At 39.4% G+C, this 27210-nt stretch overlaps 1 protein-coding gene across 1 annotated transcript; it reads right to left on the minus strand.

Annotated features, from left to right (window-relative positions):
• Positions 1-1025: 1025 nt before the first annotated feature.
• ABHD3 (abhydrolase domain containing 3, phospholipase) lies at positions 1026-25709 on the minus strand. The gene is made up of 9 exons (XM_021551602.4): positions 25411-25709; positions 23753-23916; positions 20890-21072; positions 19142-19187; positions 16208-16320; positions 12623-12796; positions 11931-11979; positions 11681-11846; positions 1026-2996 (listed from the first exon to the last, which is right to left on the minus strand). Exons 1-9 carry the CDS (start codon positions 25555-25557, stop codon positions 2818-2820), a joined length of 1221 nt encoding a protein of 406 aa, XP_021407277.3. The 5' UTR covers positions 25558-25709; the 3' UTR covers positions 1026-2817.
• Between the last annotated feature and the right edge of the window lie 1501 nt (positions 25710-27210).

Genomic DNA, 27210 nt, shown 5'->3' on the forward strand with positions numbered 1-27210 from the left:
TAAGTGTCTTGGTTTCTGAAAAAAACATTAATTCTTCTGTTTAGTGTGAAATGTATACAATAGATTAGTTTCTTTGTATTTAAAGAACTATATTTGCCTATTGGAAATTTTCAGGTTTTTAAAGTATTTTCTTCTTCTTTTTTTTTTTTTTTTATTTTTTTTTTTTTTCAGGAGTGGACACAATAAATTACACCTTAAAGTCTTGGTCTTTATGATCTGGTGCTAAGACAGCTGAGGCCATGAATGGCTCTTGGGTCACTGAAGGCCTCACAGAGAAAAAGAACTGTATTATGCATTGACTCCAAGGGAAAAATGAGAAGATGTGGATGTTCTGATGTTCTGGAGCATGTATGTGATATATTCTGTCTTAGTCGGAAGGGTGGAACTAGATAATCTCTAGAGGACCCCACCAGCTTCAACTTCAGCTACTTTGGAATGAATTCTGAACTAGGAAAAAGTTTTTTTAAGAGGTAGGTGTCTGCAGCCTTTGTGGCTTGGAATTTCATTTTTGTCCTACTCCATCTTTTCAGTAATGAGTACATTGAGAACTAACAACTTTCTCCAGCATTCAGCATTACCTACCCCGGTTGATGCCTGGATACTCAGATCACATGAAAAGCCAATAAAGACCCCGTTAATTCACACTGTTTTGAACAGAGGGCACATTGTGGAGTTCAGCTCACTTTATAAAAACTGTGTGTTAGGTACAAAGTTACTACACAGCAAAAATGTTTATGGCACTTGCTTCTAGCTTGTGTGTACCCTGTAAGATTTGAGGTGTCTGCATTTTTTGTTTCAGAAAATCTGACTGGGTAAGCTTGAAGATACCTATATTAAAATTTGATTGTTACTATCTTGCACACCATGCTTTTTCCCTGATGGGGTAATAAGGACACTGTACATTGCAGCAGGGGAAGGGAACACCAGCTTTATAGATTTTTGCTTGATGTAGCTTTAAAGATAAATGTCTCATGGAGATCTGTATGGGATCAGACATAAATTAAGACAGTGCAGAGAGACAGAAATTCTAGCAGTAATCACAATACTTTTATTTAAACAGTAAAGTGTTATTTAATGTAAGTGGTTCTATTTTTATTAATACTTTATGCTGAATTTTGAACAGTACTGTACCTAAACAATTTTACAAATATAACACTAAATACATTGTTTATTGCTCTTTTTTGCATGAACATAAAACCTGGAAATGAATACAAGAATAAATAAGGCACCCTACTAATATGCTATTTTTCTGTATTGTAGCATGCAAAAAAATTAATTTTGGTCTTGCAAACTTTCCTAATTTTTCTTATTAGAGAAAAAATAAGAGTTTTGGGGAAGTGCCTGTTTGAAAACTCAAGACTTTAAAGCATTTTTAAATTTTCTTAATTCAACCATCCACCTTACAAAACAGCTCTCTTATAGCATGTCCTAATTTCTTTTCCTAAAGACAAAAAGTATTTTTGTTCTTCTTTTGCTGTTACTAGGAAACATGCCTTGCAAGAGGAGTGTTCACGTACTGCTTGAGACAAAAAACCTGAGTTGCTTTTTTTAGCTGCATTTTCTTCTTGTACTGACCCCTCTCAAAAGACAAAAATAAAAATGCAGAGGCATCTTTCCTGACTTCTTGTATGTGGCTAGACCCAAATCAGTGATCAGCAAAAGATGGGAGCTCCACAGATGCTGCTTAAGGGCCTGTTCTAAATTTCAGTATGCCCTAAATGAGGGCTTCCCAACAGTTTCAAAATACATTCTGTCCAACTGTCCTTTCTCCATGCTGGCCAGTGGCTTCAGTGATTTGACAGCCTACTGCCAAAATGGTGACAAATGATCAAATAAACCAGAGGCATGACTCTGACCTCTATCCCAACTTTCTTTAAACAATTTGTTTCATTCTTTTCAGAAATGATTGGAGACAAAAGCTTTGAATTTTTCTTTTTTAATCTAGAGCATATAATAATTTCTTGATTCTCTAATATTTATTCTTTGAAACTGAAATGTTCTTGCAAGGTAATATAAATAGCAGGTTCAATCACCGAGTTTACTAGTTATATGAAATATGTGTTACTTACTTATGTGATAACACCCAGCTTTACATAAACTCTGAAATGCAAAATATCTTTTAATTACATAAGTTATTACAGTACTGTTTTAAAGGAATCTTTTGGCTATATGTAAATACTATAAATTAGCTCTTTAAAAAATAACCATGTAAGACAAATATGGCATTGACATAGTTTAAAAACCAATAAACGGCCCTAAATCTGAATACTCTCAGGGCAGAACAGCAAAAGCAGGTATCAATCTAATGCTGTGGAATAACATGCTGAAATTTCAACTTATTTGAAGACTCAGTACTTTTATTTGATCCCTCCTTTTGTTTTCATTTTTAAGATTTTCACCATCAGTGCTCTAAGGAATGGGCCAACTGGTACTATATGTGACAGGATAATATAAGCTATTTTGAGTGTTGCCATTCCAATAGTAAAAGCCATCTAAATAAAGTTTCCTAAATACACACTGGTTTAAATTAAAATCCTGAGGAATTATAATCTCTCTATTTGATAGTTTTGGTTAAGTGCAATTTGATGTATGCAGAACACTGTTTCATTTAAGGTCATTCTTAGTAAGGCATATTAAAAATAAATATAAAAGTGACAACATAATATTTAGTTTCTTGCTACAAAATCTTAGGCAAAAATATTTTTGCATGTAGTAATAGACTTTATCCATTTGCTGGCTTACAGGAGTTAAAATTTGTGCACTAAGCTTAACTGCCCTTGTCAGAATGTGCCACTGTATTATAACAGTGGTCCAAAGCTATATGCTAAAGATCTTATTTCCATGCTCAAACACAGCTTGCACAAACTGCTTGAAGACTCTGTCCATGTAAGTGCACTTCCTCGGCCATATTCCTTCCAGAAAACCGATATGGCCTCCACACGAAGTCAGAACCAAAGCAACATTTGCATTTTGTTTGGCAGTTTCTACTGGTATAGCTAAAAGAGGGAGAAAAACATTTTAAGTCTTTAACCTTCTATGAAATGCCAGCCATTGAAAAATTTCTCTTAAACATTTCCCATATTATGTACAAATAAATAGTCACAACATTAATATACACTTAAATGTCTTACAGGGTTTAGAACCACAGCTGTATCAAAAGCCATTTTTCTCTTCATCATTAACTCACCTTACCTGTGTGATTTTTTTTTTCCCCTGGCTGCTGTAAGAATTCCAGCTTCATCTATCTTTCACTCACACTGATGGAACAGCACCCATATTAATGCATGCTTAGGATTAGCTATAAATAGTTTAAGTAAAAGGACAATCAGCCCTCTAATTTTTAACTGTTATTGCAACGTTCAACTTTAGAAAAGCTGAGGAACTGGGATCTCAATTGCAATTGTATGAGACGCCAAGCACAGAACCTTTAATGTCAGGTTAAGATTTAGTCTGTAAGATATCCCATCAGCTAATATAAAAGATTACCATTATATCTGATCTACCATATGTTTACACCTGTATGTTTAAAGCACACCATGCAAATACACTGGGGGATGGTTCTTGCCTTGAGGAGCCCATAATCTAAGACACAAGGTAAGCAGAGAAAGAGAAAGGGGCAAACAACTGTACAAGGACACAGGAAGCTGATCCGTGCCACCCAGGAGATTAGTGGCTCTCTACTGAATAGTGACTGCTAGAAATTATTTTAAAATGTAGATTATTAGACTGGATAATACAAGGATTTTTATTTTGCTGGATTAAGTTCCCTGATCTGATTAGCACCCTAATCCAGTTCCTCATATTAATGACAACATCTGAAAGTGGCAGCCACAGTCAGATGGAGACTTCAGTGAGGTGGCCATTTCAGCAATGGTCTACAATTAGCCTAAAGTCATCAGTGAATGCCACCTGAGATAGGCAGTGATCTAGAAATGTGTAGGAGGGAGGCTTCAGTGCCTCCTATTTTGACTCTGCATAGATGTGTGGCTTAATCAATTTCACCACCTGGGCAGTTCCCTTTCTGAAGGAAAATAGAGGTCACTTAGCACAGACTGACACCAGAGGAAGCAGCACTTTACAAAGAGTACTTGGTGCAATGGGGTATCATGTGAACTGGTTGACACAGCAGTGGAGACTGTCAAGACTGCAAACACCACAGATCTATAAAAAATAAGTTATTTAAGCAAATTCCATCTGAATTAACAGAAATCTCAGCACACTTCAGTAAAGAATGCATTTCAAATTTCCAGTTTTCAAGTAAGAAACTTCATGAAGCAGAAAAAATCACAGAGATTTTTGATTATTTAGGATTGACATAAAAAGCAACAGCAAAACAAAAATGCTTTGTCCAAAGAAGGGAGTAGCAGCAGTTTCACTGTGTTGTCTAAAAAAGGTTATGACAAGAAAATAATGCTGATTTTAAGTCATATATTACTCAACTAAAAATGCCTTGTCACTAACACTAAGCAGCAAGTTGTTCACAAGATTTATATTACTTGTTCATTTATTTTAAAGTATTTTTGAATCAGATTCCATTTTGGGCGTATTCAGTTATTCATATCCCTTTCTGACTGCACTTCCTTCAGAGACACTTTCCACTCATTCCTGTTTCTAGGAGTTCATTCCTTTACCCCTTCATACATTTGCTATCTCAAAGGTGATTATCCATGAATAGTCCCTATCTCTGCATATTACTGCCTTCTTCATAGATGTGCTCCTTACTTTCATTGGGATGCTGGCAAACTCATAGCTGTGTGCTTGAAATGCCAGTTTGCCTTCATTTTCAGCAACTGGAGTAAGAGCAGAGTAACCTTTTGCTTAGCCAAAAAAGGACCCTCAGCCAAAGTAAGTCACAGGAGAACTTGAGTGCAATGACTGTGGTGAACAGCTGTGCAACTTAAAATAGATCAGGGCAGAAGCACTGGACCCGTGGAGCCAGGGGAGCAGTCTGTGCCTCAGAGGTCCCTACCAGCAGTGCCTGGAACGACACGCTCTGTTCCACTCCAGGGCCTCAGCACGGATGCAAAACCACCTGCCTGCAGAGCTGGGTTAGTGTCTGTTGTGAAGGTGTGTTACAAGCTCCCTGCATGTAACAAAGTACCTGACCATACCCTGGGGGAGCATGGACTGAGCTCCAGAGAGCAATGGGGGCTCTCTTGCCAAATATGCGAGGTTCTTTGCTACTCAGTGCTATCCATTTTTTCCACTCTTTCCCTCCTTTCAAAACTGCGGGCATCTAAGTAGTTTGTAGAGTCCAGCATTTACCAAGTGATTTTGATTCTTTACTAGGAGGAAGAAACTGTGCTTCTTACTGTTTCTACAAGAAGTTATTTTCCTTTGTTCAGTTGGAAAACTGAAAATACTGTATGCAGGATCTGGCCCTTTTAAAGAAGTACTGAGGCTAGACTAAAAAGTCAATAATGTAAAAAATCCTAGACTGGGGAATAGCACATGCTGAGAACATGAGATGCAGAAAACAATGTGTTATTTCTTGCAATCCAACACATGCATCATTTTTAGACTCAGCACGCACTTGTCTGGAGTTTTGCCTGAGTTAATCTGCTCAGCAATCTCTGATCTGCCTCTCTTGGATTCTGTGGAGGAACACACTGCCACGTACAAAGAGAGTGGCTGCAATTCAGGTCACCTTCTGCTGACTGCATAGGAATTTGCCCACTTATCTGTACCAAGTCATCTGCTCTTCTTCACTCCAATAGTCTGTGGTCCATGTTAAACAGAATCCCAAGAGAGAACTGGGGATCAGACAAACCCAATGCCTGCTTCAGGCAATGAATCACACTTTCCACATCCATTCTGCAGTTGTCTGCCTGGTCACTGAGGGGACTAATAAATTGCATAGGGCTTCTGTGCAAGGGTATGAGAAGGAATATGTGAGGAGAGACAGATTTGACCTCCAAGTATCAGAGACAGGCATGAGAACCCCATCAGTCCTAAAGGATTCAGGATCAGCTGCTAACTGGCCTGAACATACCTCTTCACTCACTAAAACGGGCACAAACATGACAGTCATTCAATTTAGCAGACTAGTGTCAATGTGAAGGGAGAATGTCCCTTCCTGATAAGAAACTGCTTTGCGGAGGGATTAAAAGGGAGATCATAATAAATGTCTCCTCTACTGTGCCAACCCAGCTGGGGAAGTCCTTACAGGCCACCAATCTCACCATGACCTCTGCATGCCTGTCATTCAGAGGTTGCCAGTGTAATCACAGCTCCCAAATCAGTTTGCTGGTGGTCATTCGTTCCCAAACTGGTTGTCAACACTGTAGTGGGTACCACATGCTGCCTGCTTCCACACAGCTACAGTGGCTCTTTCCTGGAAACCTACCAGTCCTGCATTAGGATGCTGATTATTTTCCATGCCTGATAAGATGCAAGCCACATACAGGTCTTTACAAATGTCATCTTCCCCATCCTGAAATTCCCTCTATTTGTCCATGTAACTCCTCCCCAGCAGAGTTTCTTGCTCTGGAGGCTCTCAGAAGAGAATTGAGTATATTGTGTTGCTCCTCAGTGCCAAAATGCAAATGATGCTTGGCAGTGGTGTACTTTTCTGAAGGCTGTTCCTAGGGACTGTGAGCCATCCAATAAATACAACCACAACAAAACAGAGTAAATTTTGCAATGTAAAAGGCAGATGAATGGAGCACTGGATGTATACATTCTAGGAGATAGGACTGCATGCCAAAAGATACCACTGTTCATTTTTGTCCACACGTAACCTTGTACTTAAGTTTCTTTTGGCCAAAAATCTGTCCTACTGTTTGATCCATCAAGCACCTGATTTGTAATCACAGAACCACAATGTGAATACTTATATGCAGAATTACTTCATTCAAAACCAATTTGTTATACATTCTTTGCCAAAAAAGAAGTTATTATTTTCTTAAAGAACAAAAGAAACAACATATAAGTCCCTGCTGTCAGATATTCAATTTTTTGCTTGACTTCACTCTGCTCCTTAAACTTTCAACCTAATTATTATCTGTCTGGCCATTTCTTGGCCATTTGGTCTCTTCTGACAAGTTCATTCAACTGTGCTCTATTGTAAAATGCAGGCGAACCCAGTGGGAAGAAATGATGATGTCTGATCTAATTCAGAAGGCTGAATGATTTCTTTATTATAACTATGCTATAATACATTAATATACTATATACTCACTACCAACTTGTGACCCTGTTTGCAACAGTCCAGACACAGGTGAATCTGATTGGTCATCAGGCTCAAACAATCTTCACCAGAATCCAATCAATTCTCTAAACAATTCTCTAAACACATTCCACATGAGAAAAACAAGGAGCAGAAAGAGAAATTGTTTTCTCTTTCTTCTCTCTGTGTACCTCTATGAAAAATGCTGAGAGAGAGAGAAATGTGCTTACCACATTGCTCTTTTACGTAACAGGATATACACTAACACCTAAAACAATTCAAGTTGGAATTCAGGGGGAACAAAAGCTTCAGAGGATTCAATAAAATATATATAACTGAGCTTCAGACATGCACTTATTTGTCACAGTGGATCAGGAGGGAGCTGGCATGGTACCTAGCTCCAAGGGCAGGCTTCCAGCTTGGGCACAATGCTCATCAGCAGCAATTAGCTAAGCATTAGTATAGTGAAATTCAAGTCAGATGCCTAATACACTGCTTAAAGTCTCTTCAGAGAAAAATGCCACTTCAGATGAAAAGGTAAATGTGACAGTGTTAATGAATGCTATCACACCATCTTCCTGATTTATTTTTCACATTTACAAAATACAAGGGCTTGACTTGGCTTTATTACATATTTCCTGAAGGATGGTTTGTGTAAATTAGTTATGGTGAGAGAAGTGTCATGCAATGAAGAAAGCATTTGTTTTCATTAGTCAGTATTATGCAATAAGAGAATTGCATTCCAGAATTAAATTACAGATATATCAGCTGCCAAGCTCTGTGAACTTTAAACAGCAACATTAAGGAAGGACTGCAAATTGATTGCTTCTTCCTAATACTGGATTGAGATCAAATGGCACATTTTCACAATATATTTAAAAATTAACTGCTGGGAAGTACAAAGTTTACCAAAAAGCACATCAGAAGAAATCATCAGGTAGTAACAGGCAACTGAGGCAGCATCTGTACTTTTTAAGGGAACTGTCTATTTAGGTACACGTTATGTAGTGACAAAGCAGACTTGGGTTTGTATCCCTCAAGCTCTGTTACTGGAAGATAGATGTGCCTGGTTTCATGGAAACTATTTAAATACAAAGGAATTCTGGCACAGTGTTCTCCCTGATGAGTTTTCTAGGCTGGTTTCCCAGCTCTTGGAAACTACAGAGATCTACAACAGAACTGGAAGGTAGCTTAAAAGCTGGTAGGTATTACTGGGAGAAATGAGGCATGAAATAACCAGTCTCCAAAGTCAACAAAAAACTAGGGTTTGGATGAGTATGAATTTTGTGGCCTTGAATCCATGAAACAGTTGTGAGTGGAAACTGCCTTTGGCTGCTACAGGCTTCTGTCTGTCCACACATAGAAGTTTCTAAGTTAGAAAAAAAAAGCCAGTTGCCAGAATAAAGTCCCCTCCAAGAGTAACACCAGCCCTTCATGTCTGCTAACATAAAACAGCTCAGAGAAGATGTCAAGATGAACGAACTCCAGTAACTAATGGCAGAAGACATAAATACCATAAATCCCAGTTGGGGTGTTCTGTCACCTGCCAGCACAATGATTCTCACTGAGGGTACACAGCACAAACAAAAAAGGAGCTAAGGATAGACAGATATAACAGAGTCATGCTATTAGTAGGAAATCAGCATTGTCCTGGCGGCCCTTTCTGAGGTAAACCTGTCTCCACAAGTACAAGGGTTTACAGCTAACAGCATTAACTCTGTGAACAAGGAATAAACAAATGCCTAACAACCCAAATATTTCATGGAGAAAGGTTGGTTGCCATCAGAGTTTTAAGAGAAGATGGACAGGCATTACAATAGACTCTTATCACTTCTTGTTGCATAACTACTGGTGTTCTACCTTGCCCCCCTCCACACTTCAAGACTTCTAAGGCATCCTCACAATAGTTTAGATATCTCATTTTACAAAAACAACCATTCCACTGTTCACCAAGAATTGTGTTACTTTTACAAAAGAACTTCAAGGATTGAGAGATCTACTACAGCTGTACTCTAAGGGGACTCAATCTTTGAGTACTCAAACTACATATCACAGAACTGCTGAGGATGTAAGAGACCTCTTGAGATCATCTAGTCCAAACCCCTGCTCAAGCAGGGTTACCAACAACAGGTCTTCCATAACTGTGTCCAGTAAGGTTGTGAGTATCTCAATAGATAGAGACCACACAAACTATGCCAGCATTTGACCACTCTCACAGTCAAAAAAAAAAAGTGTTTTCTAGTGTTCAGATTGAATGTCATAGGGTCAGATCAATAGCTGGCTTTTGAGAGCTGGAGATAAAAAGGGGATGGAGTATCTACACTAATTTTCATTTAGGTGACAAATGTCCCGGTCCCAGTCAAAATGGGCTGGGAAAGGTGAAGAAATCTTTCAGGGACTGAGGCACACAGCTGGTTTACTGCTGTTGTCACTAGGCTAACTAGGTAGACTCTGCCACAGTTGTGTCCACTTAACTTTAGACAGAAACCACAAACTAAGCTAGTGCTAAATACAGAGGTGAAGTCATTGTTCCTTCTCTCAGCTACTCTGTGAAATGAAGAAGGCACAGCAGATGAAGTCCCTGCAGTACTATGGGGAAAGTCATCTCCAGGGTCCTAAGACCTATAAAAATTATCTTCAGAATCACTAGCCAGATTTTATATTTGGACATAGATTTTAGGGTCACAGCCCATCCATTCTCATTTTCAGGCCATTATAAGCTTACAAGAGAACAAGCAGCTATCTGATTTCAAGGAAAAAAAAATCCCATAGAGTAAATAAATACAAAGGGACTAACTGTTTCAGAAAGCCTTTGAACTGCAAAATTTTAAAAGTGCTTACAGTATTCTACTATAATATTGCTATATTTACCGAGATCTTACTTTTTTTTATGCCTCTGTTTTAGCCAATATAAGGGATAGGTAGTTTGGCTAATCTAGAGTCACCATTTTTCCCCCTCATATTAGGTGTCTGTCACCTCTTTACATTGTTCATGCAAAGCACAGATGCTTTTTGTTCTAGAGAAGAATAAATCTGACATTTTCTAGTGCAATCTACTGGAGTGGCCCTTTTCATGTCTCTAACATGTCTTCAAACTATAAATAGTAACATGTGTGCATGTTTCTGCATACAGATAAACACTACACACAAAGAGACTCTTCCAATTCTTTCATTTCTGCTTGTTGTTCTGATCTATTTGCCTGCTCACTTTGGTTTCATGACTCATTCTGCAACAATCTCACTTCACTTGTGGTGGCAGAAGAAAACTTCCCTGAAATAAATCAGCTATATAAACTACATTTTTAAAGGTGTCAGGTGCTCATTGCTGAAGTCTGTTGCCTCAAACAGCTGTTCATTTTAGTGGCTTGCTTCTACATTAGCTTTTGTTCTCCTTCTCTTCTCAGAAGCCATAACCAATACACAGACCACAGGAACAAGCATATGTTTTCAGAGTAGTTAGCAACAGGGTTTTGATCTTCAGAGGAAAAGAAAAATGTTCATTATGATCACATGTTTGGCATGAAACAGAAAGAAAATGGAAAATGGAGTTTTCAGCCTGTTACTTAGCTGATACTGATGGTTCTTATTAATTTCAACGTGCCTCCTTCTAGGAGCTCACCTTGTACATTGTGTGTATCTTTTCCCTTACCCTAGATTTTGGCCTATATGATTAGATGCAACTAATATAACTTAGTTGGGTTTTTTAACTTTTAATTTACAGGTATGGGAGGTGACACTGAGATCAACAGATGAGGATTTCATGTCATCTCAGACATAAGCAACTCCCACACATTCTAGGAACTCAAAGAATCGCAATAAAATAACCCACTTGTTTGCAGTTTGAATTCCGAATGTCTGCATCCAGACAGAATGACATCAGAATACAAGTTCCTTTTTTTATGGGTTCTCTTCATACTTGGTGAACAGAAGCAGATGCTTCTGAGAGGGCACTACATATGGTATCTTCCTTACAGTGAGATAACTCATACCCTAAATGTGCCTATTTCTTTCTTTTGACTGTAAAAACTCCACTAATGCCTAATGAGGCCATATACTTGTGCATTCTGTACTAATCAAGTCTCTCCATCATCATCTGTTTCACGTGTGTCTTAACTGCAAGACTGAGTTAAATCTTGTTGGGGCTCAGTTGCCAAGGTGGTTGCTCTTCTCCTTGTACTCACATGAGCTCAGTTGCTAGACTAGTCTTGCAGTAGGTGGAAGAGAGTAGGAGAGGTCAGGCCTCCCATCTGCTCCTTTAAGCAGCCTGGACAGCCCCCAGGGCTTCGGCCTGGAGGGACCAGAGTCAGCAAAGAGGCGAGGCAGCAAGGCACTGCCATCCTTATCTCGTGTGTGCTGTCACTGCGCCCCTATGGAAAACCATGGAAGTTTTGATCCTACAAGCAAGTAACATTTAAATACACTTCTACACATAGGTCTGAGTTTATTCTCAAACCTAGCTTTTCTTAATGATTGCATATACAGATAAATATATTTTAAAAAGCCTAAACTTACCATGACCTGGTGAGAAAACATCATCCACAGAGTTTAGACATAACACTGGAATTCCTACTGACTTCAGCTTGCGACATGGGCTAGCATCTTCATAGTAATCATCAATTGAACGGTAGCCAAACATGACTGAAGTGAACTGCTTATCAAATTCTCTAATAGTTCTAGCCTGAAGTACAGAATTCAAATAGGGAACTATGTCAGCATTTGGAAAACAGCATCCAGCTCAAGCAGAAGTAACATTTTCACATACCTTCATCACAAGATCCATATCAAATAATTTCTCCAATATTTGTCGATGCCTAAAAAGAAGAATACAAAAATCGGAGGGCTTGTATATTTGTTGTATAAACAAACACAGAATTTCTCTGCTTTACAGAATAATTTCTAGAAGTAACTGTCTAACATGCTTGTTTTTAATTTTCTGTCATATCAAAAACCTGTCTGGAATCCCAGAGCAGAATGATTGTTCATACATATGTAAGCACATCCAGCAACATAGTAAACATCTCCATAAGCCATGAGAAAGATGCCAAAGAGAACTTAATATTTGAGAATACAAAATACACTCTGCTTTTATAAAGCCCATGATGAACTAGGCCTCTCTGTGCTTTTGCAGCCAACACAAACTTAAAAAATTATTATATTTGCAAATCTACTCAAAGTCAATATGTGCAAGTCTAAAAATTTTAAAAATCCATTTACCTCATCTATAGATACAGAAGTAAATTGGGCTTGTTGCAAGTCCCTTGAGCAGCATATAAATTTAGTCACATTGATGACAAACTTTCGTGAAAAGATCTTTTTGATTTCAAAGCTTACCAAATAATGCACAAAGAACAACAAGAGTTGTTACAGCATTAATTTTGCCAATATTTTTATACCTGCTGTCGATCTCATGTTAAAATCTTTCCACCTTGCTAAATAGTTCAGAAGGCAACTCACCTGCTGATAGAGGATTGTAGACAAGTGGTCAAGTAATAGTTGAAAAGGAGCCAGTTTAGTGGCTTCTCCAGAGATTCTATAGATTCAAAAACATTCCAACCCGCAGAGAAAATTGCAGCTGCCATTAAAGGAGTGTCTCTGCCAGTTTTTCCCAGATAATTTAAAAGAAGCATGCTACAAATGAAAAACAGAAACATACATACTATCAAATTGTTTGCTTCAATTAAGAGTAAATGCAACAGCCATGTTTTTGTCTGGTTTTCAATAGTTTCTTGTATGAGTCCTACAGTTGTGCCTAGTACACCTAGCAGGTAGTCACCTAATCAACATATGACTCATGGAGTTTTTCTCTACTATCAGAGAGGAACAGGGTGTGTAGGATGTGAGTAGGAGTGCATTAATTAGTCTTACTTAAATCACCAAAGGGAGGGAAAAGTCAAATGATTCTTACTCATGGAACAAGTATTCCCATGCATTAGTAACTTTTACCATCTTACAAGTTCCTGGTCTTCCTGATGTGACAACTCTGATCAGTGTGCCTGACAAACACAAGCTGCCCCTGACACACCTGCCTCACCAAGAAGAATTTTTTGAGATTAAGGTAGTGCCATTACCTCACCTCATACATATGAAAGAACATAGCTCCTCTTTAACACAAAGTATGTGAAATCTTGGATAATGAAAAAAACTAGAGAAACAAAATTATGACCGAAATAAATGGCTCAGGTTTTGTCTTTCTGACCAGTTGCAACTTACAGTCTCTACTGCTAATGTACACTTGAGCTGGAAATGGGGGGAGTTCACAAGTATCTACTCTTCAAATGTAGAAAAAATAAAACAGCAGGAAAAGAGAAAAACAAAAATACTAGTGGAAAAGCTCTAAGTCTTACTTTACTGCCTGAGACCATAAAGTTTACAACAAGCATTTTCATACAAAATCTTCAACACAAACCACTACAGTTATTAGTAACATTAAGATAGCTCCCTGAATTGCCACACTCGGTACCTTGTCTCATCTGCTGTACTTCAGGAGACAGAAACCTTTAGCAAAGACATTATGAACCAGCCTTCCATCACAGAGACTTTATCCCTCTACACTACCTTCCACATCATAGGACAGCAGTCCAATAAACCAACAAAAAAAAAGTTGCAGTAGCAGAAGAAGCACTTCTCTAACAGAATTCACAGAGAATATGTAGTAGAGAGAAGGTCTAGGAATCTTTATGCTACAAAATGAAGTCCCTTTTCACTATAATACCTAGAGAAGATAGTAGAACAGGTCATCTTTCATTTACATTTATATATGTCTGTGAAGTGTTATTTTAATTCTAAACTGGGGCAGATCTGTCTTATATAGATGATCTGACTATTCAGAAAATTCTGAAAAGCAGTAGATGATAAAAATTCCTGTAAGCTTAAGACAAGTAGATGATTTTTGCAGTATGTCCCTGATGAGATCTTTGCTCCTGCTTAATTTTAAACATTCAATGCTCCAATTAATTTTGAAGCAAGGAAACCATTTTAATGCAGACAATTATAGACTGTTCTAGTGTTCTGTACAATTAAGCATATGCTTTCTGGTTGTGGTTCAGGATTTTAAAAACATATTGGAGGGGGAAGGTGGAACACCTTGCCTAAAATTGCCCAGTGGTGCTGGTTACATATAAGCCAAGTATACAACATAGATTCCCATTGTAACAAGACTTTGTCAGTACTTTGGATAAGCCAAGGACAGAAATTACACCAAGGGCTAATGTGCCTTTTGTACCAGTCTCAGAACTGCCAGCTTCTACCACACCTTCAACCCTTCATAACTGCCAGGCACAGGGAATTGTAGCCATCCCAGTATCAGCTGCCACAGCAAGGCACAAGCAGACCAGATTTCTGGAGAGTGTAGAGGACAAAATTTTGATATACCAGATCTAGATAGGAAAAATATTATTTGGATCTGCTATTCATATGTAAGGAAGAACTAGTCAGGTAGAGAAGATGTAGAACAGTCTTGGCCACTGAGATGATAGTGGATTTTTAAGATGAGAAGTCAGTGGGTAAGGTAAGCAGCAGAATTACAATACTGGAAGAGAGTTGGCTTTCATTTACCCAGGTATCTGGTTGGCAAGATCTTACATTAGATGGCTGTGATGAGCAAAGAGGACTTTAAGGATAACCAAACATAAAGCAGAAGTTGATACATTCTGATATGCAGGAAGTTGAGCAAGAGAAGCAGAAAACCACATGGAGGGAAAAAAAAGCCTTCTGACCAATTTCAAGGAGTAAGTATCCTTAAGGTGGAAGACAGGTGATCTACCTGGGAAAACAGTCATTGCCCAAGCATGCAGGGATGCAGTCAGGAAAACTGAAGTTCAGCTGGAGCTGGAACAAGCAAGGGATGTGGAAGACAACAAGGGAAAGGTTTCTGCAGCAAGAACAGCTTCTCTAAGTCTTTTGGTACAAAAGACAACTCAGAACAAACAACATTCTCTTCTTTCTCCTCATTAGTGAAGCCAATCATCTCTTCATGGAATGCAATCAGATCACCTGGGCATGTTTTTTCCTTGATGAAAACAGTCACCATTATTCCCCATATGCCTGGATATGGCTCCCAGAGGATATTCTCAAAGAATGGAAGTTAGGCTGACTAGACTTTTACCTCCTGGGACCACTATTCAGAACAGGGAACCTAGTGACTAAAGATTTGCAAAAAAGTGAAAATACCAGTCTTGAGCAAATATGTATTTATCTCAAAGCTCCTACAAGTCATTGATAGATTAATGGCAACATATAGTAATATATATAATATCAGTATATATGGGTTGTATCTGCCTATCTCCCACAAAATTTATCAGAGAAAAGGGAAGTAACAGGAAGTTACTACTGTGTCTGCAGGATTCCTAAGGAAAATTCTCCTCTGCTACAGTTTTTGTTAAAGAAGCTGCTGGAATATTTCTGCTAGCTTCTAGCAGTGATTTTTTATTTTTTTTCTAAGGAACTGTGCTATCATTGTCTGCTCTCACTGTGCTTTCTGGAGAGGAGCCAGGACACAGCAAGTCTTAATACCACATGCTCTACCAATCCATATCGGTTTGAACAACAATACTACTTCTTGCTTCTGAGCCAAACAAAACAGATATCCACACCTCTTCCAGCCTAACCTACCCATACACTGCAGAACACAGAGTGAAGACAAAGCTTATTACCAGAGGCTGCTATGAAACATGGTGTATTAGCTCAAGATCCAATTTTATATCCGCCTATTCTGAAGACAGCCTCAATAGTTTCTGAAGACTGCATTGCTACCTGTATGGCTGTCAAGCTGCCTGTCACTGTTTCCTGTCTTTCTCTATCCCACTCCCCCCAATTTTTAAAAGTTAGCCAAAAAAGTTAGCCAAAACCTTCCCTGATACAGATGTAAAAGCCTCAAAAATACAAAGTTTCTAAAAGTCTTCTGCATATTAACTGTTGGAGAGAAACCCAACTTGCTTGCAGGTCAGTAAGCAATTCAAGTATTCCAGAGTAATAATTTACAATCTGGCTACACCAGTCTTACGATGACAGTTAGCTGAAACTTGTGTTACACCACCTTACCCTCCCATAGAAACACCTGCTGCCATAAATGGAGCTGAAGGGTGCAAGCTGTGCACATGATGAATAACAGTCTCTAAATCCTCTGTGTTAGCTGCACAGTAAGTCCTTGGTGTCTGTAAGGAGTCAAGAAGGAAAAAAATGCCATCATAAGCTTTTGTATTATCCTTTAAGGACAAAGCAAACTGAACAGCGAATCATTATATAAGAAGATAAATTTAGCATTTATTGTGAAGCTTCACTAAATGGCAAATAGAAATCCAGAACGTTTCACAAGAAGGTGAAGGAAGGAGTTATGCTTGTTATCATTACAAAATAAAAGCGGTGACAGGTATCTTCAGTATCTGCAACCTCGAGGTCATTAGACAAAATCTGAACAGAGAACAATGTGCTAAACTAGACAGAACTAGATCAGAACTACATAGACACTGATATTTTTAAAATACCCCAAGGAAATGGAAACATTATAAATGCTGTGGTTTACAGAAAAGAAAGTCGTAACAACAATTTTATTATATTCACCCACATTCAAATGCAAAAGAGAGCATTAGATTTCAAGTTCTGTCAGCCAGCATTTGAAAACTAACCCACATTTAGATTCTACATACAATACAACCAAATAAACAGATAAATTCCCCAGTGTAGTTTACCTAATTTAGTACATTATTCTATTAACTTAAGCAATGATACAGATATTATCAGTTCTTTATCCATCATTAGTGTCTCTTTAAATCCTGAATCGAGACTTGGAATAACTTCTGCTGGCATCAGGTCGGGTAACCCCTTGGGTAAGATTTGGTTAACCACTTCCCTGCTACTGAAGGATAAGCACAACTTTTGAGCCTCCCCTGCACAGACACCCGGAGCAGTCCAACCTGAGGGACTACCTGGAGCAGTATGAGGGAGACAAGTCTATTTAGGCACTGTTAGAATCACAGCAACATGAGTTTCTTTCTAATGGTGTTATCCAGATCTCATCTACAGAGAAATAAAGTTTTTAACTATAGAGCTGCTACGAACATGTTAGTGACCTGGACTTAATTATAGGTACTGACTGAAACTGCCAAAATTCAGTGATACATTAAAACTAAATATAAAAATACATAACTATGAGTTAATGGAAATTTTATGCTGCCTGAAGCAACAATGGATTTCAAGGGTGTTTTTTTAAATTGCTTTCAGTTAAACTACCTGGCTATTTGTGGGTGATTTTAACAACATTAAACTAATTACTTTGAACACATTTAACAAGAATATTGAAATGCTGACGTCAAAGATGAGGAAATGGAAAGAAAAGCTAAATCTAGATAATTAAAACTGAAGACATTTTTAATTTCCATTTATGTTGCATTTCCATTTCTCATCCACATTAATCATTCTTCACTGTTTTACATCCTATTAATTATAAACAGTGTGAATGTGTTTTATTTTAATTAAAGTCAACCTTACAAGGAAAAATAAATTATTTTTGATAACTAGGATCTAATGCATTCTAAATGAAAGTGTATTTGATTAAAGTTAATAAAACTGAAGATATATCACCCATTTTAAATTCAGTTAATTCCAGACAGTTTAATGTTTAGCTATCTACAATTTGTACGAAGATATTTTAAAATACCATCTTAACTCCCAGTGGCTATGATCAAAATAATATTTGATTATTCCAGAGCAGTAATTTACAGTACCTTTCAATAATCAATGAGTATAGTATTTTTAAAGTAATTATTATTTGTTGCAAATTTGAATCTATCTTTAAAGTGACTAGAAAAACAGCTGCTTACATAACTAATTTCTACTGTGGTGCTTAACTATGCTTCAGACTCATTAAGTAGGGATTTTATACTCAAATGTTAAAACTTTTTTACAGAAAATGTGATAATTTCAGCTGGTTTCCTGCACCACAAGAACTTATACAGCTTAAAGATGTAAATCCGATTACAGTAAAATACACACAATGTATCCAAACAAGGGATCTTTTCTCTAAATGATTCAGAAATTCATCAATAAGGACTTTGTGTGTAATAAAACTTCTTTGTAGATCCATCTCCAAAAGTATGCAGAAAACTACTATTAACATGGCAATATTTGCATTGAAATGGTTTATCTGATTATGGAAAAACATTCTGAGCTTTTTAAAGTTTGAAACCAGGGGATTAAATAAATGCTAAACAATACCGAGTATTATGCACATTCATTCCAGCTGCAGAATTGTCAACAGAATGCATATGAAAAAACAAAGCTTATTCAGCAATATTTCAACATGACTTGTCCCTAGCTTCAGAAAACATTTAGCTTCAAGATTTTTCTCATCTGAGGAATGGCCAGTTATTTCTAAGCAAACATGATACGTCTGTCCCAAAAAAATTGTCCTCTGTAGCTGAGTTTTTGTCATGATTGCTGAGAAAAATGTGAGAACGCATTAGCTTTCAGGATGCAGATATCCATGTAAAGCTGGCTCATTAATTTACTAACATGTAATATGGATCAATTTTAATGGTACACCTCTTTAACCATATCAAAAATATAGTTTAAACTGGGAAAGAAATTACAGTGGATTATATTTGGATATATATGTTAAATCAATCGGAGAAAATTGCAACGATTGAGCAGAGATGTACACATTTCAGATACTACTCCATTTTTGGAAAGAAAATGAAAGGATTGCTCATTTTAGTGTTACAGATATTATTAATTGAATAATTGCTTAAAATGAATGTTCAGAAAAAATTGTGTTGGTCAGCTGACTCTCTAGGGTTTCAAAATAAAAAATTAATATTGGCACATGATTGATCTACCAGACGGCTGAATTCTCTTCTCTGCATTTTCAGCCTATGCTCTGAGTTTCTCTCATTTAAATCCAACTGTACAAATAGGCACAAATGGTTTCATAATTACCACTTATAAGTGAGAGATGCTTATCTTAGAAGTCATCCTTACCAAAAGCTCCTCGCCAGCAATTCCCCGATTGTTAAAAACCACGCATCTAAAAATTGAGACAGTAAATTCAATTGTGCACATTGTTAATTTCACCAAAAGAGACAACTTTAAGCACACAAAAAAATGAAAATGCATAAAGAAAAATAAGCCACTTCTATGAATAAGTTCAGCACATAAATATTTACAGACCTACAGATCCTAGAGGCTGACCTGTGTGGAACAAGCTTTGCACCAAAATGGAGTTCGCTGAGGTCAGTGGGACTATCAGAGCTCTGCGATTTGTCGAGGTCAGATTGCAGGGTGAAAACCCCAAGGATTAGCTGAAGGTGGTACAGCCATGTCCTGCCTGCCCTCTGCAATGAGCTCTGACAGTGCAGGGCCCAGCCTAAAGCTGTGCTCTGAAAAAGGAACATCAGAGATCTGTGTGTAGACATCCCCCAAAGCTACATAATTCTATTAAATTGGAAGAAATGATCCAAGTCAAAATGATAATGACAGCTGGATCTAAGTTGCAGGTTCTTGGGAATGCGGGGGTTTTTTTTCCCTCTGGTACAGCAGAAGTTTCTGGTCTGTTTCTGTTGGTGGGAGTATCTGCATCTTCTAGCAGTATTACCATGATTTAAGAATCCATACTTTCTCAAAAAATATTACTTTTCTATTGCTCTTCTACCATCTCACTGAAATAATTTTATTAAATAATATAAATAGTTAGATGGGTTAAATAATATTTATTTTGACGGTTTTATCAAATGTTGCTATTTAAAAACAAAATTATAGCATTCTCTTTAAATCTGACCTAGAGCTCCACTTTTTAATGTTCTACCTTCTTCCCTTAGGAGATGAAATGCAGATATAACTTCCAGTTTAAAAATTAATAGTAACAAGTTGTTGATTTCAAGGCTTTCCTCTGATATTTTTTACTGCTAAGTTTTAAGGTGATTTAGAAAGTACTTTGAACAGTTAAAGTGTTGCTTTGCTTTCATAATTTAGTAAAGTAGTTCTCCAAATAGAGAAGAGATAGCTAAACAAGTAGATAAAAGCTAATATATACATATTCAAAGAACTTACTGGAGTCAGCACCAGAAGCCAATCTGCAAAGACAAAATCTAATATTCTAAAAACAGATCCTGGAACAATGACAACTTATTTTAATGTTCAGCAGCAGCAATATGGTTACATAAAGGAGTCTACTCATCGACTAATCCACTTACGTTACCCAAATCTGACCAGGAGCCTTAAGAAAGAAACTGAATTACACAGTGACAATGAAGAGGTGACAGACCCCCTCAAACGCCATCAATAAGTGTAGGCTAGCTCTCCTTTCTGCACCCAGGAATTTGAAGCTGCTGAATCAAGCAATCTTGGCATTCAGAAGCTGACCTCCTCCAAGGCCTACTGCCAGCAACCATCCACACAAGTTTTCTTGGAGCTGAATACAAACTCTTCCTCTAGAAAGTGTAAAGGTTAACACCTCACATAACAACTTAAGAACCAGCAGCAAAGCCCTATGCAGATTTAGCTGGCATTCACTGCAATCTCTGGGGCACACCTGTAGATATTAAAACAGCCCTTCAAAATGTACTGCCCGTTATATAATTCCACTTGATTATTATTACTTATAACAATTTCTTACATAAACTACTGTATTCAGATCTCATTTGCCTTAGGAAAGCATCCGATACATACACATGCTGATATTGGATCCTACCAGAAGCAGCAAAATAAATAGCAATGAAAAACAACAGTACCTATATCCCAGTGTTTCGCTTTGATGGATCATATGAAGAATGTAGGATTCCTTGCTTGTTCCTGTCAGGCCAGGCAATAACAGGACAGTGGGTCTTGTGTGGGCATCTGGATAATATGAGCTGTCATTATTATCAAACCAATCCAACGAAATCTGTCCTCCATCTGCTGTTTTAATGAGCTCACTGAAAGGTACATTTTAAGACAACACTGATTAGATTGAAAAATACATATATGCTATTAAGAGTGCTTGCAGTTTACAAATTAAGAGGTTTGAATTCTGCATTTTTCATTATGTTTTAATACTCAAAGTGCCCCCTGACTAGAAATGTCTGCATTCAGAAAGAGTTACATGTACAGCTGACAAGAGTTAGAACAGTCAATTTGCAGAGTAATTCCCGTCCAGTAAATGAAGACAGTAAATGAAGACATGGCCTTTCATAAATTGCTGCTGATGTACTGGAAGCTTGTAACTAATGTGATTTTTGGCACTGCCTTGTGTTTTATAAAGGCATTTTTGTGTACTACAGAGTTCCTTTGAATCATCTGAGAATCTTTTGATAGCACACTGGGTAATGTGATAAACATCTATCACTTTTTTTTCCCCCCCTCTTCATCCAAAGAAGTAGAATGTATAATGGATTGTTATGTTTTAAGCATGCAGAACACAGACACACAAGACTGTATCTTTCACCCCGTATCACTACAGATTGTGCTAGAATGTACTCTTACACCATATATCTTAATAATGCAACAAATATTGTAATATCTCAGGAAGATATGCATACATTAAACAATGACAAAAAAGTTTCATTGTTTTTTATAGAAACATACAAATCTTCCCACTTCCTGGAAATTTGAAAATGCTACTTTATTTTTGTAATTTAGAAAAGTAGTTATCCAAATGGAAAAGAGATAGCCAAGCATGCAGGTAAAAGCTAATATATACATATTTGAATGGTTTGAGGGAGTTGGTGTGGAAACTGCTGAAGTGTAAGCCTACCTTGCATTTTATTTTTCTTTTGAAATTCTTGGTAGTTACTACTGCAGATTTTAAAGGTGACCAGCCTTGTCGGACTCATTTGCTCAGCTTTGCCCTTTTTCAGTAATGGGAAGTAGATGCACTGCTAGTGAGTACTGCCAACACAATCCAAAATGGTGCAAAATAAGCACTGCTCCATGGAACTATGTTTCTTTTCTCAAAACCCTTGAAATAAAAGTGTACAAGAAGGACTAGAAGAAGTGGACATGGTCATACCACTGAAATGTTTCCTAGTTACTAAAGCTAAGGGAAGCTGCTAAATGCTAAATCTATTCTACAGTGCAAGCAGAGCTGAAACAACTTGTGTTGCATCCAGGTTCCGGCGCATAAAAGTCCTTCTCCTTAGGTCTTGTGCCAAATGCTTCATTTGCCAGACTAAGTCTCATTTCTGTGTGAAAGAGATTAGCTGAGGACAGAAAATAAATATAAGGCATTTTTTCCCCTCTTAGAATGAAGGAAATGTTGCCTCTTTCATATCTCTTAGGCTTGAAAGAACACAACAAATACTCCACAGGTAAAAGTTACTCTGAAAATCCCAGAAGTTCTGTATATTCAGAACAAGGCTGAATGTGGCTGTTCTACGGTTAAGGTACAACATGTTGTTTTAATGTTTTAATTATTTTTGTTTTAGTCATACAGTGACTGCATGACCTTTGAAAAATGATGGCATTCAAACACCAGAATATTTGATACACCAAGTAACTGTGCTACCATTCAGAGGGGCCTCTACAGGCTGCAGAAATGGGTTGACAGGAACTTCATGAACTTCAATGAGGGGAAGTGAAAAGTCCTGGGCCTGGGAAGGAACAATCCCATGTACTAGGAGAGGCTGCCCATGTGGAAAACAGCTTGCTAGAAAAGGACCCAGGAGTCCTTCTGGTGGACACCATGTTGAACACAAGTCAGTAATGCGCCCTTGCAGAAAAGATGGCCAAAAGTCTGGAGGTTGTGGAGGCTTAGGAGGAGTATAGCAAGCAGATTGAGGGAAACGATCCTGCCCCACTATATGGAGCACTGGTGAGGCCATACCTGGAGTATTGAGTCCAGCTCTGGGCTCCCCAGTCCAAGGCAGACTTGAACATACTGGAGATAAGCAAAGGCCCAGCAAAGAGCCACAATGACGAACAAACTGGAACCTATCGCCTATGAGGAAAGGCTGGGACAGCTGGGACTGTTCAGCCTGAAGAAAAGGCTCAGAGGAAACTTAGCAATGTGTTTACATACCTGAAGGGAGGGTGCAAAGAGGATGGAGCCAGGCTCCTTTCAGTGGTGCCCATTGACAAAACAAGAGGCAATGGGCTCAACCTGAAGTATGGATACTCCTTCTGAGTATCAGGAAACAAATTTTCAATGTGACAGTGTGCAACTGAGCACTGGCACCATTTGCCCAGGATATTGCCCAGGGTATTCCATCCTTATGGAAATCCAAAAGCTATTCTGACATGACCTGGGGCAACTGGCTCTATGTGACCTTGCTTCAGCAAGGCAGTTGAACTAGGTGACCTTCAGAGGTCTATTAAGATCTCATCCACTGTGTAATCATGTGAACATATAACCACATCAGCTCCTATATCATCACTCATATTTCATTGCTACAAAACTCTGAGCTAAAATAGGGTCATTTGGGAACATTGACCTTTCAAACCTACTTCATATTGAATCCATTATAAAGGTAGTTCCAAGTCTATGACAAAATTATAAAGGTGGGCATAAAGCAAAAAAAAAAAAACAGGCACAAAATTGAACAATGACAATGGGGGTGACACAGAATAAGAGAACAGCTGGATATCAAATCAATCACTTACAAGAATAAAGGCACTTACTTCCTGTACTGCACTTGGGGTCTAGATGTGATAAAGGGGCGCAGGAGTGTCTGTACCCGACCTTCCCAGCACCAAATCGTGGGATAGTAAGTTTCTGTCACAACAGGGCAATATTCCTCAAGAAAGCGGCAGAAACGGTCATTGCTTGCCACCAGCTGGGGTTTCTAGGAAAAGAGAATACAGTCAGACATAGGCTTTCTTATAAAACAAACTTAAAAACAAATAAATAAATAAATAAAGCTTATTTAAATCCTCTCTCAGTGAATTAATTTATTCATATAATCATTTGCAATGCTCTTACCTTTAATGGTACAGAGAGAAATAAATGAAAACCAAACAAAATGCCAAAATGCCCAATGCAAAAAGTGAAACCCATTAAACATAATGGATTCCTTACCTATTTCTAATAACACACTGATCTAGCTCTACTTTTACCAGTATTTTATCTTTACTGACAAATTAAAATCACACTATTTCTTAGTAAACAAGAAAGATTTTACCAAGTCTGTTTTCTTGAACCACACAAAAATGACATTAATTCATGTATGCACTTTGACTACAGTACCTTTTTTTATCTGGTAGGACACTTCTCCCATCTCATTCTACAGTACACAAGTGCATCAGTTCCTCCTTTCTAATAATGCTCTGCATGCATTGCTTACAGTTTCCATTTGTTTACCAATCAACATGGAGAAGTCCCTGTATACCAAACATCTCAGATTTTAACAACCATATTTCTTATATCTCTCTGTCACAATGACTCCCCAGCGTCAAGCATCAATAGGACAATAACACATGCTTTGAGGAAAACCATTCCACATAAACAGCTGTAAGGGCACATCCTCAATTTTTTTCCTCTTTCTAAAATCAAGTACTCTCCTCACTATGAAGAGGAAGGCTATGTTCCCAGTGGTTCTCTGAAGGACTGTGGCAACACTCAGGTCCTCGGTCAAAAACCTTTTGATATGCTTATTTTCAATTGATTACGCATTCAACGAGGCGCTTCAGGGGAGGGCCACTTCAGATCGCGTCAGGCGCACTGTATCCAAGTAATTTGCGATTGCCTAATTTATCTGTAAAACTACGGCTGATGAGGAGATGCCCAAGAGTGCTCCAGCCCCCAAAATGCTGCCATGGTGCCCCCAGAGGTACTTAGGATAGTACCGACGGGTACACAAGGGCAGCAAAACTACTTTATCACTTGCCAAGCTACTGAACCAAGTAGGTCGGGTTTGTGTTGTGGAGGGCAGCGTCCTAACCTCCCTTCCCAAAGCATGGCACCCGGCCAAGCTCTCTAACTGGTACAATTGCATTTTGGGGACTGCCGAGACCGGAGCTCCATCCCCTCCCGGACCGAGCAGGACCGACAGGGGTCCCCGGCGGCCCCTGCGGAAGATGCGGCCGCGGCGGGCGGGGAGGCTGCGCTGCCGGGCCCGGGCGGGGCTCGAACGGGGTTTCGGCCGGCCGGGACCCCGGGGCGGCACCTCCAGGGCACGGACGAGGGGTCTGAGGACAAGGCGGCCGCAGAGCCCTGCCCCCCCCAGCCATTCCAGGCGCGACCCCATCGCCGACGGGCGGTGGGTCGCGGTGACCTTCGGGACTGTCCCCATCGGCGGGACACCTGCGGAGCCCGCCCGCCCCGCCGCCCTCCCGCTCACCTTGGCGATGCTGTTGAGGTAGTAGCAGGCGTAGGCGACACCGAAACCCAGTACCAGGGACAAGCCCACGCCGGAGCCGAAGAACCCCACGCGGACCTGGCTCTCCAGGTAGAGGGAAAGCTCCCTGGTCAGCACCTGCCAGTCCATGGCACACGGGGCACGGCACGGCAGGACCCCACCGCCCGACTGCCGCGGGCGAGCCCACCCCGGCGCCGAGGGAGGAGGAGGAGGAAAGGGAGAAGGAGGAGCCGGCGCCCGTCTCCCGCGGCTGCTGCCCGCGGCGCGCTGGGCGCTGCGGCGCCGCCCCGGGACCGCCCCTCCGCTGCCGCCGCGGGGCCGGGGCCGGGCTCGGTGGCAGCTTGCCTCGCCGGGGACGCGGCCCTGAGCCCCGCTCCTCCGCGGCAGTGCTGCCGGCATCGGCCGCCCCACGGCAGGTGACATCTCGGTGCTCCTTCAGTGTCACCTTGCCCCGTCGCTTTGCCGGGAGGGCGTGTGCGGGTGAGATGGGAAAGGGACCCGTCCAAAACCGTAAGGAGCAGCCGATGCAGGTGTGTGGAAACTCAGTCACTGCCCGGCAGGGAAGAGGGAACATGGGCTTCCAAATGCAGCAGTGGCTAATCAGCAATCTCTCTCTAAATATTTTACGTGAGACAGAAGTGTGCTACTGCTCTTCCACTTAGACTGCTGTTACAAGGCATTAGTAAAGACCAGAGAGGAGTAGAGGTATCTCCAATTCCCAAGAGAATTTTGGCCAGCTCCCTTTTCAGCTGTATGGATTGTTGCTTGAAGGCCCTTGTGTTTGCTAACTCAGCTTTATAAAAAAATACACAGTATCTGCGTCTTTTCCTTGGCAAAATCCTAGGAGCACAGCTGATAACACGAAGATCCTGGAGCTGAGCATCTGCTATTTGAGATGCATCCACACACCACAGTACACAGAAGTACTTTTCCTCTCCTTATTTTATGGCCCAGCTCCATGAACTGCTGAGAGAAGACAGACGTTGCTCAGTGAGACTTCACTTCTTACCTTATCTGTGTTTTCTTGCTATATCCAAATTTCAAAATTTACAAAAAAAAAAAAAAGTAACAACAGAAAAGGAGATGTGGCCTTTTTCATTTGCTGCTCCTCCTAACTAAGACACAGCTTACCAGAGAGATTCTGCTTTGACATAAAACATCTTGGTCCAAAATGTTTTTGTTCACCATGGTAAGATTAATGACAGTGTATTGCAGAGATCTGAAGAATTTTTAAATACCTATTCTTCCTATACAGTCAGCTGTCCAAAGTTGAAAAGCGTATGGGAGTTGGTAAGCAGAGGCAGGGATGGTCTGGGGTTTGTTTTTTTTTCCCCAGAGCTGTTACAGAAACAGGAAATCGAATGGGTGGAAACCTACTGTCATCAATGCTGCACTTCCTCTGCTGATGGAGAATAACCATACCCAGGTTTTGGCCCTGACTTGCTGGGAGTGTGTGCAGTACATCCCAGATAACAGGATTTATCGTGAAGGGACACTCTAGTAGGAGAGCTGGAGTACATAGCTCAGTTTGAGAACATGTAGGCTTCATCTGCAATGTGAACTTTGAAATCTTCAGAGACAAGCTGAACTGACAACTAGATTTTAAGATGCAGAGGGACCTGCTACATCTGAATGGGGAACTGGTTTTGCTTGCAGCAGACTGTTCTGTATCTGAGTCCTGTCCTCATTAAGCTGAAGAATCCTTGAGTCACCCAAAATCTAGAGAAAAGAAAAATCCCAAATGTCTGAGAAAGAAGAGGACACAGCCTGTGTCCTTGGGTC

Source organism: Lonchura striata, chromosome 2, assembly GCF_050655825.1.
Source record: "Lonchura striata isolate lonStrDom1 chromosome 2, ASM5065582v1, whole genome shotgun sequence".
Taxonomy (NCBI): domain Eukaryota; kingdom Metazoa; phylum Chordata; class Aves; order Passeriformes; family Estrildidae; genus Lonchura; species Lonchura striata.